Below are 15920 nucleotides of genomic sequence, written 5' to 3'. Positions count from 1 at the left end.
CATGTATTTCCTTGTTTAGATTTGCTTATTGTCTCTCTCTCCTTCATTAGAGTGCAAATTCCAGACCATGTTTTGCATAGAAACCCCCAAGCATAGAACACTGCCTGTATACGAGGCACATAGTATTTGTTGAATGAATGAATCCATTTTGAAAACGTAAAGTTAACCACTTACTCTAGGCTAGCCCACCCGTTTACAGTCTTTTGGTTTTTGTTTTCGTTGTTGTTCCGTCTGTCGAGCTTATTATAGCCTTTCTTCTTCTCGCTGTAGGTTTGTTTATTTGTGGATGTAATTCCAGCCGTTCTGACTTACTGTAATACAGTGCAGAGCATTGATCAGACACTTAACAAAGCAGTGTTTGCTGTGAGGTGTATTATAATTAAGTTTTGCTAATAAAGCAATAGAGTTTGTGGATTTTTAAAGAAATGGACTAGAGTGGATTTTTTCCCCCTTTAAAAAAGTTACATCACTGACTTGTGCTTTCCTGAGTGGGACAGAAAGAGGTGGGCTGTCAGGACTTGTTCCTAACTTTAGGTACCCAAAAGCAAGTATGTTGAGAAGGAGGACTGAGATCCATTGTTCTAGAAGCAACTTTTGTATCCACTATCTGGGGTCAGAGGAATGAGATCGTTTTAGAGCCCTTGTTTCAGCTGAAGACAAACCAAGTGCGGGCAGCACAGTAGACATCCTGGGATGCCTGTTAACTCGGTTAGGTTGAAGCATATGGTTCTAGCTGATGAGTGGGTGATGATCTCAGTGCCAGCTACCCTGAGGGTGCTCAGTAAGTATGGGTCCTCTTAGCAATAATGCTGGGCCTCCAACCAGACTTGACAGTTTCATTTTGTGACCTGTATGGGGACAGCAGGAATCACTGCTGAAGCTGCAAGGGTTTGGCACAAGATGTTAGGAAAGTCACTTCTTTTCTTATGTTTTGGGGGATGGGAACTGAAGGGGAACAGTGCATTTCTTTGTGCCCTGAGAATTGCGTGTCCTTAGAAAACGTTTTGGCCTTGACATAGTCATGAAATATGGTTTTTTAAAGGAAGAATTTATAGAAAACTCATGTTCATGTTGAATAATTTTAAGATTGATTTGTTATTTATATATTTCTTTCTAGTTGTGGAGTTTTTTTTTCTTTTTATGTTGCAAAAGAAATAGGTTCTGGCTATGAAATCCAAACCCTCACTGAGGACAATAACCTTTACCAAGTCATTTGCCTTGACAAAATGGCTTATTAGTCCTACTTAACACAATCCAGGAGTTGGTAAAAGATATTTTGGGTTGTTCTTGTGAAGTGTTTACTTCTTATGGTAAGTCCAAAGTACCTAAAATATTGAGGTGAAAATACTTCAATAGCAAATGTACTTATACATTAGAAATAAAAAACACTTAGGAGACCATATATTTGCCTGTGGGCTCAAAAAGAGCTGAAGATACTTTGTTTTATAGTCACACATTTTATTACAAATTTCTTTTATTTTGTACCCAATAGAAAAGCAAGTTTGGAATCTATTTACAAGTACTATACATTTACACATATTATATACAGTTAATGAATTTAAAGAAAACGGGCAGAGAAACACAATATATATGGAAGAATATGCCACTGTACATAGTTTATTATCATGGTCCTTAGTGTTACTGAATCTTTATTGTAGTAATAAATACAGTTCTATATTTACACATCTTATAAAACATCTCATAAATGTTTTTTTTTCAATTCCAAGTTAAAACATCTGATCAAAATAAACATGCTTATATAAAAATAAATCTACCTAACAGTCTTTTGATTTGGATGTACTGAAGCTAATGTAGTATAATAGAAGTTACAAATTAATCCTTTGACCTTTAGTATTTAATAATTTTGCTTCTTAAAATACTTAACACATGTATTACATATGGAATAAGCACAGAAGTCATGTTCCTTACATCACGTGGGTTGGTCCAGAGACAACACAGCTAAAACCAAGCTAAATAAACAGGATATGTTACCAAATCCCTGTTGAGCCCAAAGTGGTTTCAGACACCGTTGCTAGAACTACTAGAGATACACATGTGTGAAGTGATGATGCCTGTGCATTTAATTTATGTCGGTCTGCATTTGGTCATTTCCTAAAGATGCACATTAGTTTGAATCAACTGAAAAGACCTCCTGCAAGAAGTGTGCACTCACCTGAAAACAACAACAACAACAAAACAAACAAAAACCCCCCAAAACCTCCCAGGCTGCTCACCGTCTTTTCTAGGTATATCCATCGCCAGCAACGGACTTTTCTTCTGAGTGCTGGACAGCAAGGAGTTAACAATGAATCAGACAAAGCAAACTTCACTTCTACATGATTGCCTTCATGCCAATTTAAGAATTTAAGTTTATTTTCCTTTCAAAAATACTTGTAGGCAGTTTTACTTCACTGAGGTGGAACCATCTCATGCTGATACATAAAAATCTGGCATATCTAGAAAGGATATGAATCTAACTAGGAATGCCCTACATTATCCATTCAGGAGGGGACTGGTGACTGGAAGGATCCTTTGTGAGGAAACGTGAAGGAGGGCTAAAACATCCACATGGTCATTAAAACGAAATCCTACTGGTCACAGCCTCGACTTCGTCACGTAGGCCATTTAAAACCCTATTTTCCAAACACCTCTCACCATCTTTTGAGGGGTTTTTCAGGTTTAAAACCTCTTTTGTAAGTGAGTAGTTCTGCCTCTCTCCCCAAATAACTAGATTGGTGAGTTGAAAAAGAATCTGGTTGAAATCATGGAGAATCTCTTTTGAACATTTCAGATCTGTTTTTTAAAAATCTGGGCATACCTAAATAGTGTGACTGATCTATCTCTTATATCTGAATGAGTTATACAAGCAGCAGTTAGACTTACTTTTCACTCTCCAGTATCAACAGGTTTTCAGCTTTTTCCACACTGAGAGATACCAAAAACAAAGTTTCCACCAGCTATTCTTAGTTACTGCTCTGATGTACCCACTCTCATGTTTTTGGGTTTTCAATGTTTAAAAACTTTTTCTCCCACAGGTGAATTAGAGACATGGGACAAATGCCACAGATGAAAGGTGACAGCTTTCGGTCACTGGGTAAGCTGGTGGTGACACGGAATTGGAAGGCAGGTTGTAAGCAATGCTGGCACTGGTGAAGGTTACCAAGGCTTGGGTTGAGTCACAGGACTGCTTCTCGACATCATCAGAGTTAATAGACATCAGGCTTGGGTTTCTCGATCTGGTCCAGAAGTGGGGTTGTTTTCCCAGGCTCCCCAGATCCTCCTTAAAATGGGGATTGAAGAGGATGTAGAGAAGGGGATTGAGGCAGGCAGGAAGCGGGACAATCACCAGGAGGATAAACTTAATTACTTCAGGACTGATAAAGGTGAGGTTTAGTAATGAGGAGAAGGACAGGAAGGCCACGGGACAGTAAAGGATACAGTTGGTGAAGAGCAAGAGAGCAATGTGCTTCACCATAGAACAGTCCCACATGTTCTCTAGGTCTCCCTTTTCCAAATTGCAGTAGAGCTTGGTGTAGGCAATGGTCATCACCAGGAAGCAAAGAGAGTTGAGCAAGACAAGCGCAACCATGTAGCCCGTGGTGCTGGGATCGCCAAAGGGCAGGGGGAGGCAGAGTGGGGAGGCGCTGAACTCACTGCCCCCTAGCAGCGGAACTGTGGCGATGGTCAAGGCCAGCACAGCGCAGAGCAGAATGACAGCTTTCAGACAGGAGAAAGGAGTTTTCCTTTCAAATTTTGCCGAGCACCTAACAGAGAAGCCACGCTCCAGGGCCGCCAGAGTGAGCAGGAAAACAGATGATTCCGAAGCAAAAATGGACAAAAACCCGACGACTTGACAACCGACCCCTTGTTCCCACCACGCCCCATGCTGGGCAAAGCTGCCAAAAGTGAACGCATCCACACCCGCCAGCACAGCGCTGGAGACCCCCATGAGCATGTTCACAGCTGCTATTAACCCAATTAACAGTTTTATGGAGGAAATGTACAGAGGGGCTCTGAACACGGTCGAGGTCACCAAGGCATTGCAAGTAAGCGCCAAAATGGCAATGGTCCACACTCCAATTCTGATCAGCCAACTACCAAACAGGTACTCGCAGAGTTTGAAGGGGCCTAGAAGTCCAAGGAAGAAAAAGACTGGGTATCAAACTAGGGTTCACAACTTCTGCCACATTACCTTTTTGTTTCTCTTCTTAGGATGCCGAGAGAGAGGCCAGTAACAGCCAGAGTAGCACACAGTTCCCCTGTGGCGTGTTCTACTTTCTTTAACTACTGTGAAAACATGAACAGCAGGTGCTCATGTTTTGAACCTAAACACACAGAAATGGAGATGGGGAGTTTCAATCACTTGATTATGTTCCCCCAAATACAGTGGAGTTGGGGCCAGTGAAAAGCCAGATCTCCTGGGCTTTTCATTATGTAGTTTTTCAGAATGCTTCAAAAATGTTCTGGAAGCAGAAAAAGAAAATCCCAGGGAAATACTCCATAATATTAGAAGGGGAAGTATGGGTATGATGAGAGTGCATTTCATGGAAATTTCATCTTAGGTTTGATGTTTGAGAGTAACAGAATCCTATTGTTGAAAATAAAGTATCAACCCTTCCCAGCTGCTTTCCACCCCACACCCACCCTCCATGACCCGAGCTGGCCCATCCTGTTCCTGAGAATGGGACAATTACATGAAGTCAATCTACACCTTTTTACTTGTCTGTATAAACTATTATTTGCTTTAATCAAATAGCTATTTAGGAAAGAGGAAATTTTATTTTATTTTAAGATTTTATTTATTTATTTGACAGAGATCACAAGTAGGCAGAGAGGCAGGCAGAGAGGGAGAGAAGAGGAAGCCGGCTCGCTGCTGAGCAGAGAGCCTGATGTGGGGCTCGATCCCAAGACCCTGAGATCATGACCTGAGCTGAAGGCAGAGGCCTTAACCCACTGAGCCACCCAGGCGCCCCGGAAATTTTAAAAAATAAATGATTACATGAAGCAAGACTGCTATGTACTAGTTAAGACTAGACTGCTGATATCATTTAAAAATTGCCTATATAGGGGCTCCTGAGTGGCTCAGTGGGTAAAAGCCTCTTCCTTCGGCTCAGGTCATGATCCCGGGGTCCTGGGATCGAGCTCCGAATCGGGCTTTCTGCTCAGCAGGGAGCCTGCTTCCCTCTCTCTGCCTGCCTCTCTGCCTACTTGTGATCTCTGTCTAATAAATAAATAAAATCTTTAAAAAAAATTGCCTAGGGCGCCTGGGTGGCTCAGTGGGTTAAGCCGCTGCCTTCGGCTCAGGTCATGATCTCAGGGTCCTGGGATCGAGTCCCGCATCGGGCTCTCTGCTCAGCGGGGAGCCTGCTTCCCTCTCTCTCTCTCTCTCTCTCTCTGCCTCTCCATCTACTTGTGATCTCTCTGTCAAATAAATAAATAAAATCTTTAAAAAAAAAATTGCCTATATAGGGCATCTGGGTGGCCCCGTTGGTTAATTGGACTCTTGGTTTTGGCTCAAGTCATGATCTCAATCAAGGTCATGGGATAGAGCCCTGAGTCATCAACGTCTCTCAGCAGGGAGTCTGCTTGAGAATCTTTCCCTCCCCATCTGTTCCTCGAGAACTCCCCATCCCCCCACCCACAGCCTGTGCACGCTCCCCCACTCAGGTAAATAAAAAATTAAAATTAAATACATAAACACATAAATAAATAAAATCTTTTAAAAAACTGCATGTGCTTGATTGGTTCTTCAGTTTTCATTAATCTTAAGTCTTTCACAGAAACCCTGTCTATGAGGGAGGACCAAGTCTAGGGAATGGACATTTCTATTTTAAAGGTCCCCACAGGGATGGATGCCTCAAAGGCAGCACAGATTTTGGTTTGAAGGGTGGCCAGTATGTCACTGATGGCCTCAGAGTCAGCGTGCGCATGGACAGCCCAGTTGTGGACCCTTCTCACCTGGGGAAGGTGAGCATTGCGCCGAATGAAGGACTTTCAGGTCTTCCTCAAAGTCCAGCAGGAAATCTTCAAGATCCCGCTCATCTGCAGGAATGAGAGGCCCTGGAATGAGGTTCTGTCTCTCCTTCCTGGGGACCACATCCCAGGACCACATCCTTAAGACATGAAAGGTCACAAAGGGAACTGAAGCCCAGACATGCCACTTTTTCCTGAGCTCTGGCTTTCTGGCAATCTTTTATAAAGTTGCTTTTGGATGTTCTACTTGAGCCACTATATGACATAGTATTCCAGATGAAGTGGGGGTGAGGGAGGGTAACCCCAGGCTCTGGGCCATAACACTTTAGGTCTCTCATTCTGTCCTTGTTCCCTGCAGCTCAGGATGGTCCCAAATTGCACTGACCTAAGTTGGAGAGAGGCTGTGGGCCTCTCTTTATCCAATTTTCCAGTGCTTAGATAGCTAAGCTATCTGGGCTGTGTTCTCTGAGCACGAGAAGAAGAATCAGGTAGATAAGTTTCTATCTTTCCGGGAGATTCTGCTTAACAAAGCACAAATCAAGTTACTGCTTAGTGCTTAGTTTAGCACCTATTTATGAAACAGGAGTTTAGTGACCTAACATACAGAATCACTGCCCGTAAACATGAACTCCCCGAAGAACTTTGTCTTTCTTGTCCATTATATTCCTCCTGGTCCACAGTAGGCACTAATTTTTTTTTTTTCCTGAGTGAATGAATATAGTAGAAATTAACATGGATGAAGCAGCGAGAGCAAAAACTAAGGGAAAAACAGGAGCCAGATACATGCTGTGGCCTCAAACAAAAAAGCCAAAGCTAAAATATCAGCTCTTTAAACTGATGTGTGTACATACAGAGATGGTAAGTTAACAGTCAGACAGACGGAATCACACTTGCCTGGGAATCAACAAATCATTAGGGCCCAAAGGAAGAGAAGCCAATCTGCTTAGACTTTGTGCAAACTTGCAGGGTTGGCAGGGAAAGGCAAGTGGGGGCTGCCATGGCGTCTCCTCGTTACCACAGGTGTGGTTTCAGGGGCATTGCTGTCGGTTTAAGTAAGGTCTTACTTCAAGGAAAGCCAAGTGCTTTACAGACATGATCTCATTTCACCTTCCTGACAGATACCTCTATGGGGGTGCGGGGGAGGAGAGAATGTTTTAGAATTAGTTGGATGAGAATTGGGATTCTTCAGCCCTTCTGCTGACCTATGGGGGCATCTAAATGCCTGTACTGGCTACTTCTCTCAGGTCCTAAGAATAAAAGAGGATTTTGTCTTCTGGAGAAAACCACTCAGAAACATGTTTTTTAAAAAAAGGTATCCATAAGGATGAGGCCCTTTTAAAAGCTTATGGAAATATTAACATCAATATTAAGAATTACCCCCGAGGACAGTCTATGCCATGGGGGATTGAATTGTAAATAAAAGTATGAAGAAATCACTTATGGAAAAGATGAACTTTTAGAACGAATCCCAAGGGATATTTCTCTTTCTTTGGGAGTCTTTAAGTAGTGAGATTGATGGCCAACTTGCTGGGGCTGGTTACATAGGGACTTGTCTGGAGTTCAGATGACTTGTTTGATGACTTTTCAAGACCCTTCTAGATACAATTTCATCACTGTGACATAGCAAGTCTTACCTTGAACTTGAAACATTCCAGCATCTTTCTTATGAAGGTCATCTGTACTGCTGTTGTCCTCTTTATTCCATTGATTAGATATTTTATAGACATTCTCACACACTCCAAATGCACAACACTGGTAAGCATAAGGCATTTCTATAACCCTTTAAATGAACGAAATCAAACAAAAAACACATACTTAAAGACACAGGTTGTTGAAGGTAGTGTTCATGTTCTTTCACTCAATAATTCTGTCTTTGGATCTTAGCCTTAATTAAGAAACTAAAGTATTAACTGTGTACAAAGATGTTCATTACTGTACTATTTATAATAACAACGGAGTTGCCATGAAATGCTGATAATTGCTGAGGTTGAGTGATGCATATATTATATTATTTTCTCTACTTTGGTGCTTGAAAATTTCCATAATAGGGAAGTTAAAAAAATGACTGCTAGGAAAATTGTAGCACCATTAAAAAGTGCTTATGGTATGACATAATGTAAAGTAATGAAAACATGATGTAAGTTCGTATATGTACTGTAGTTCTAACGATTAAAAATACATTGGAAACAAAGTCTGAAAGGAAATAAAATAAAAAGTTGTTTAGGGGGTATTTTTAGATTTTTACTCTCTTCTACTTTCCAAACTCTCTTTGGGGTTATGGTTTTAAAAGTATATGGAATGTCCTGTGGTTTAAAAAATACGTATACATATGTATATACCCATACACGTACCTACATGCATATATATATATATATATATATATATATACACACACACACACACATATATATGTATATATATATATATACGCACATATATATATATATATATATATATATATAGTCTTTCAAGGGATTTTTTAACAGTAATAAGCATAACAGATTTTAAAGAGCATTACTTCCTCAAAGAAATATGAATTTAGTACATTTTATTAGAACATATAACAAGCTAGATAAAATTAAAAACGTAAGCAGTTTTTAACTACAATAATGTTATCATGTTATTTAATTACGTGTCCTAGTTTATATCTCATGGATCGATGGTTTCCAAACTCTTCCCGTGAACACTAGGATTCTGGGAGGCATCTTTGAGGAAGAAAGGAAATGTGATCAGGAAGACGAAGTCTCCCCCTTCAGGGTTTGTCCTAACAATGCCCTAGGGGTGGGGGACTTGAGGGCATGAAATGTAATTCAAAAGAGTCCCATGACCTCATAAATTTTGAAAACTACTATAACACGTCTATTATTTCTCATGACCACAAATGTATCTTATTAGTTTTAATGACAAACTCACTTGAGTTCTGGAAAGTTTTCAGATGATATCAAGCTCTGTAAGGCATGATTTCCTGTTAATTTTAAGTGAGTTAAACCATGTAACCCCGTTACAGGAAAAGACGACAGGCGGTTGGAGGATAGGTCCCTGTAAAACATCAAACAACAATTGGCTTTTGGTCTGTGTTTGCAGAAAGCATCGATGTTTTTTAAAAAAAAAAAAAGGCAAACTTTTAGGTTTAGCTTCTGATCATTTTATGACTTAAAATCAGAATTGCAGGGGGGACTTGTTTCAATCACATCCGAATTGTAATTTCCATATTCAGCTTCATTTTGTCGGGTGGGGACATCAAAAATCAGTGGAAGGAGGTGCTAAAGCTAATTTGAAAAGTGATATTGAATGGATTAAGTTGGGCAGGAGGGGCAAGATGCTGTCGGGTTTATTCTCTTTCCTCCCCTTAACTCTGTCTGACCAGCAACTTCTCCTTTCGACAAGGGAGAGGGGAGAGGAAGGTGTAAGAAGCAAAGGGGAGGTGGCGTGGGGGTGGGGGACAGGACAGCAAAGTTTTCTCTCAGGATGGCAAATATGAAATGAAAACACTTTGGAACTGAAATGACATCTTATTCTATTCCACCTGATTGCTCAGCTAAAATGGAAAATTTCACCTCAATAACCAGAACCAGCTGTCACCCAGATCTTCAATTACACATGTCAGGCCACCCCCAACCCGCTGCCCCCCCGCCCCCCGTGGCCATGGAAGGGCGGAGTTGTGGGGGGCTCCTCTCTGGTCTGACTCAGCTCCAATGTCCAGAGCACTAACGGCCCGGCAATCCGAGCACGTGGCCTCTTCGGCAAAACCAACATTTTTGATGAATTTAGGTGGCCCCCCAATTATTTAAAACATGCCATAAACAAGTCACGAAAATACTCACAGCTTTCTTAGAGATGGCAAAGTGGAAAACGCATTGGGATGAATGATGGCAATTTTGTTCCAGGCTAAATTCCTATTTAAAAAAAAAAAATGAGGCAAGTGAGAGGATTATATATTAAAAAAAAAAAAAAAAGATCGTGTGAAGTTTTACCACATATATTCGTTCTTCTGCCAAAACTTAAATTCCATTCAGGACATAGCAATAAGTTTATCAAATCAGCTTTCAGAGAAAGGTATTAGTAGTATCAAGTGACTCAAGAGGGGACTTTAAATCAAACTTGTTTTAAAACAATCAAGGAAAAATCATGCAAGTGGATATTTTAGATTTTACTCTCTGCTAAAATGTTGACTAAAACATGGCCGTGAAATTTTATGGGGGCACTTCTGAGATGAGCAGAGGTGGAGGAGGAGTTAAGACGCAGGACTTCCGAGGGTCTTCCTCTGGCGAATTGGAAGTGGATAAAATGTCCTGCACATGTAATGAAACTCAAAAACGCTTTCTGTACATTGTAGGGTAGGTCAGGCCGCAAGAGAAACACTGAGAAGTATTAAAAAAAAAAAAATCCCCAGGGGCGCCTGGGTGGCTCAGTGGGTCGAAGCCTCTGCCTTCGGCTTGGGTCGTGATCCCAGGGTCCTGGGATCGAGCCCCGAGTCGGGCTCTCTGCTGGGCGGGGAGCCTGCTTCCTCCTCTCTCTCTGCCTGCCTCTCTGCCTACTTGTGATCTCTGTCAAATAAATAAATAAAAATCTTAAAAAAAAAAAAATCCCCAGTAAAGGAGATGCACATTTAAATTCTTAACTGCAAAATAAATAAAAAAGGGGCTAATGTGTCGAAAATAAAATCCTTTAATAACAAAGAAAACCTATAATCTATGGAGAAATAAAATTCACTCAACACACACACACACACACACACACGCTGAAATGTAGATGATTCAGCAGGAATAAGGACTTCCACATTTCACAAAAGGAACAATGAACTTAAAATTTGTCCTTTCAGAATGCCTGACTAATAAATGTAATGGAAGTGTAGACAACTGAGGAAATTGAAAGGGATTCGGGTCACCTTTTCTCTAGCTCAGAGGAGTGATTTATTTAGGATACAGGGCCTCCTGAGTTATCTTGGATAAATGGTCTTTACAGCATATTTATATTCTCATTTGAAAGGCTCCCTACGCTGGATGAAACTGGAAGGCTTTTTATTTTGATCCCTCACGGATCCCAGAACAGAAACAGTTTTGGCTAACAAGGGGAGGAAATGGCAGGGAAGGAGTGGGGACGCTCCAAATGGGGATTCGGTAAATTGAATGAGGAGGCTGTCTCCTCCTGAGCTGCTCCTAATGTCTCTGTCCTTCGAGGGGAGCAGGTCCTACCACCTGTCCAAGTCCCCGGTGGCTTCAGCTGGAACAAGAGTGCCCCCCAGTAAGCCTCACAGAACAGAATATCAGGAATGCAGGCTGAGTCCGGTCATGGGTCCCTATAGCACTTTGGCGGGTTTTCGAGTAAATATGGGAGAATTTGTATGTTCAAAGGACTGTAATTCCTCTCCTGTTTGTACACCTGTGTGCTGGAGTCCTCCCAGCAGCCCCCGAGGACCCATTTGTGCTCTCCAGCCCTGTTCCGTGCCTGGGGCTGACACTGCAGGTGGCTCCCTACTGGTCGCAGCTAGATTCCCAGTGGAAGCCCAGGAGAGAGAACTTGGGCACTGGTCCTCCTTCTCTGCTTGGGAATCTTGTCTCTGGTGGCAGGTGCACACTTTCTCAACCGCGGCCTCCCTTCTCTGTGTTTCTGTAGCCTCAGCCTTGGCCACATGGTTGGTTTCTGCCTACCCATGCCTCGCTTGCTCTCATAACCGTCAGCACAACTCTAAGAGGTGGGTGTTGTCATTAGGCCCATTTTACTGGTGAGGAGTGACGCACAGAGCAGTAAGGGACTTGCTCCAAGTCACAGAATCATCTCAGGAGCTGGGATTCCAACTTGAGCTGACTGACATCAGAGTCCCTATCTTTTGTTCAAAACATGTTCAAAATTCTTAAGTAAATAACAAGAGAGCCACTGCACTAGACCCTCGGGGGGTGGGGTGGATGATAAAAAAGTTCTTGTCATCTTTGGGTAGGGCACAGTCTACGCATGGCATTGCCGAGGGTTGAGTCCTGTGGCAGGGAGTGTGCAAAATGCATCAGAGTGGCATGGGCTCATGGCAGATCTTGTTCTTATAAGGGCTCAGGCAGGGGGAAGTTGAGAGTGGGGAGGAACCCAATGGGCAGCAAGAACACGGGAGCTAGCCACCACGTGTCAGAGGCCTAGGAATGCGTGGCTGAGAGTCAAGAGGTTATATAGGAGGTTGGAGTCAGATTTTGAAGCTCGGTGCTGGGAAGTCTAGACTCAATCTTAAAGACAATAGGAGACTAACGAGATTCTTGAAGCAGAGAAGCACCATGATTAGATTTCTGTTTGAGAAAGATTCTCTTCAGAGAATGGGATGAGTGAGTGGAGGCGGAGGGTGGAAAGGCTGGTTAGGACGATGATGGTGGCGATCCACAGGAGTCATTCCATGGGCCTGTGGCAGAAGAGTGGATGAACTGGAGGTGGCAGAGTTTGGTGGGTGACAGACGTGAAGTCTAAGGGGCAGGAGGAATTCAGGGAGACTCAGACATGGAGCCTTCTGGGTCTGTGTCTCATTCTTCTGGTGTCGTTAGAGGTCAGTCTTTCATTTTGTGTGTATATGAAAAAAATATATGGATATTTTTGGTGAGAACATTTAAGTTCTACTCTGTTAGCAAATTTCAGTGACATAATAGAGCGTTATCAACTATGTCAGCCTTTTACAGGGAAACTGACTTTTGGAAACAGCCAGAACTCCACCTGGGTGAAAAAGTCAGGTAATGTATTTTTGTTTTACATTTACTAAAAAAAAGTAGAAGAACTTCACAAGCTGATACCAAAAATAAGGAAAGGGCAATATATTTAAATTCAGAACAAGATAGTTTTCAAGGTAAATTTTTAGGAGGAGATGATTCTTATGTGTCAATTTAAAATGTTTTGAAGAGTGGCATTATTTTACTATGATATAGTCTCTTAAGTATTAAGAAAAACTTTAGGGAGTGCCTGCGTGGCTCAGTCAGTTAAGCACCAATGCTTGATTCTGGCTCAGGTCATGATCTCAGGGTCGTGACACTGAGCCCTGCCTTGGGCTCTACACTCAGTGGGGAGTCTGCTTGAGATTCTTTCTCCCTCTCCCTCTGCCCCTCCCGCCCCTCTGTCTCTCAAATAAATAAATAAATCTTAAAAAAAGAAAAGAAAAGAAAAACGTTAGGAAAAAAGGAGTATTTAACAACATATACCAGAGTTTAAGCATTACATACTGTCGTTATTCATCAAAATTACATTGAAATTTGGTTTCAAGATGAAAAAGATCTGTCACAGAAAACAATCTGTTATCAAGTGTTTTTTTTTTTTTTTAATTTATGGCTGGTACATGGTGTTTTCACTCATAAAATGGAACTAGATACCATATTTACAATTCTTAGTCATCTGATCGACAGAAGCCTTTTTCAGGGCGTCTGTGCTCAAGCTTTAGTGTACTTGTTAAAATGGCAATCGTTAGGATCCAACTCAGAGATTCTAACTCATGAAGCCCGTGAGGACCTGAAGCCAGCATTCTTTACAGTGACCCCCAGAGGATTTGTAAGCACTCTGAGACACAGACTGAGAACCGTTGACCCAGAAAAAAATGAACAGGCAGGAAGAATTGTGCAGTCGTCCCATTTCTGTGTGGAAAACGATCCCTACCCATTCCAGGCTGCTGACAGAAACATGTTTCATAGGCAAGTCAACAGCTTGGCCTCCTTCTTCTTTATCCAAGTTCCGTGTCAGAGAGCAGATGGCAAATTTACTACTTTTGAATATATTCCTGAAAATCACCATGAGCGAGAGATTTGCCTTTTCACAGCAAAAACAAGCACACAGGTCCAACAGTACCCGTATACAGTGGAAAGAAAATACTAGGGAAGAGAGTGCTTTGTGCGGGGGAAGGCGCTGGGAGGCAGTACTCACAGAGTTCGGAGGCTAAGCAACTGCTGGAAAGTGTCAACTTTAATTTCATAGATTTCATTATGTCGCAGGTCTCTGAAACGACAGAGTTCCAAAGATTGGTTTCAAAGATTAGTCTTCAGAGATCGTGTACAGAGGGATTACCTGCCCTCAATCAAAGAACACAGGAAGTGTGACTACCAAGTGACTGATGAAAAAATTTTTTTTTTTTGCTTAAAGAAGAACATTCCAATTTATATACTGGAGTGTTGCCTCTCTTTTGAAGCAACAAGTTCCTCTGGGTGGGCGTAAGGCTGTATTCCGAATGCTGGCCTCGTTCAGTCACCTGGCTCTGCCTTCCGGGCCCTTCTAGAATTCTTTGAGGGTGTTCAAGAGTGTCAAATCCTTACCTTTTAAAAACAGATTTGCCTTTCTTTTTCTCTCTTAATTGCCCAAAGGCATTCAAAGAAAAACAAAGTGGGAAAAGATAGATGGTTAATATCATTTTGATCAAAACCAAAGTATGACTTTAAAGCAATAAGACTCATGTTTTGTGGAGGCAATTTTAAGAAAGGAATGTTCAAATGTTTCCTGCCTAAGTGTCATCAACGGTATCTTGAATATGAAGAACATGGCACCTCCTCTAAGGATGGCTGCTGTGAAACAAACACCCGACAAAGCCCCTCCCATATTTACAAGTAACACCCCTCATTGGATATGTAAGTTTAGAAAAATCCCAAAGTTCCAATAACACTGAAGTTCTATTACAACACCAAGTTTGGGGTGGGAAAAGCACAATAAATGCTTTAGTGACAGTACAGTGCATGGTAAAATAATATTATCTATTTTTCCCAGCTCAATAGCCATCCTACACAGTCACACTTTGTGTGTATGAGAAGGGAAAGCACCAAATGTCTCCCCAGTGAACCACGGGGGCAAGCAAACCAGTGACCCCTGGAAATGTGAGTTTTGGCTCTTGCTTTTTGTTAAGTGACTTAGAGACTCTGATAGACATACATTTTCTGAAGCTTTTGGCAGACTGAAAAACTGGGTAAATCTTCTAGCAGGTTGTAAGATAGATCTCTGGAAAACAGAAGATACAAAAGAGAAAAATCTGTTACATATTAATCCTAAGGAAACATGCTTTGCTCTCCTTTCCCCTCCAAGATGATATATTTCCCAAAGGCAGACTCTGAATGTTTCCTGAGCCCTGACATGGAGCAGGTAGTCACAGGCATTATTGGATTAAGCATAGATCCAAACATTTACTGAAATGTAGCTGTTGTACTTCTTTAATTGATTTAAATAATTTATTTAGTGAATTTATTTATATTTTGTTAGTGATGATCTACAATGTCCTAGCTATTATCTTACTGAAATGAGTACAAATTAAATTAAATAATTGTTCCTCTCTAAGAGCTGCTATATCTCTATAGCTAAGAGAATCATTGTTGGTTCTTTTCTAATCAACTAAAAAAAAAACCCAACAACAATTCAAAACATAGCACTAATTTTGAAATCAATCACGGCAAGAGGGAAAAAAAAAATCTAAGAAAGTCTTCAGCCAAAGCTCAACAAATTACAGAATAACAAAAACATCTGGACATATTTATAGTATAATATAACTAATCTAAAACAAGCCATGGTAATTTGCAGAAAGCTTAAAAAAAGAAAGCTGGTAGATAAAGTAACATTGATACTTAAAAAAAAATCTTGTCTCATGTTTAAAAAGTTATCAGCTAATCAACTAACAACACACTTTCATGCCTGATTCTAATTCTTAAAACCAGATCACTACTATGCAACTGGAAAATCCATACTGCTTTCTAAGAGGCTTTTAAATTATTTTGTTCTTGTCATTGAGCACTCCATTCTACATTTTTTGAATGAATGGAATTTATTTATTTATTTTTTTTTTAAAGATTTTATTTATTTATTTGTCATAGAGAGAGAAGCGAGAGTGAGCACAGGCAGACAGAGTGGCAGGCAGAGGCAGAGGGAGAAGCAGGCTCGCTGCCAAGCAAGGAGCCCGATGTGGGACTCGATCCCAGGATGCTGGGATCATGACCTGAGCCGAAGGCAGCCGCTTAACC

The 15920-nt window shown here is 41.3% G+C and overlaps 1 protein-coding gene across 2 annotated transcripts in view; it reads right to left on the bottom strand.

Annotated features, from left to right (window-relative positions):
• Positions 1–394: 394 nt before the first annotated feature.
• The window catches only part of LGR5 (leucine rich repeat containing G protein-coupled receptor 5), a 126422-nt gene continuing 110896 nt past the window's right edge, over positions 395–15920 (bottom strand). Inside the window, exons 11-17 of one of the 2 annotated variants that reach the window (XM_047742826.1) lie at positions 14845–14910; positions 13852–13923; positions 9798–9869; positions 8887–9012; positions 7608–7753; positions 5959–6042; positions 395–4128 (exon numbers count right to left, since the gene is read on the bottom strand). In XM_047742826.1, coding sequence (XP_047598782.1) covers positions 3041–4128; positions 5959–6042; positions 7608–7753; positions 8887–9012; positions 9798–9869; positions 13852–13923; positions 14845–14910 — 1654 coding nt within the window. In that variant the 3' untranslated portion in view covers positions 395–3040. The remainder of the gene's footprint in view (positions 4129–5958; positions 6043–7607; positions 7754–8886; positions 9013–9797; positions 9870–13851; positions 13924–14844; positions 14911–15920) is intronic. The other variant, XM_047742825.1, reaches the window with a different exon arrangement.

Source organism: Lutra lutra, chromosome 8 (assembly GCF_902655055.1).
Source record: "Lutra lutra chromosome 8, mLutLut1.2, whole genome shotgun sequence".
Taxonomy (NCBI): Eukaryota; Metazoa; Chordata; class Mammalia; order Carnivora; family Mustelidae; genus Lutra; species Lutra lutra.
Note: the sequence above shows the minus strand (reverse complement) of the source record. Positions and strands in the feature narration are given on the sequence as shown.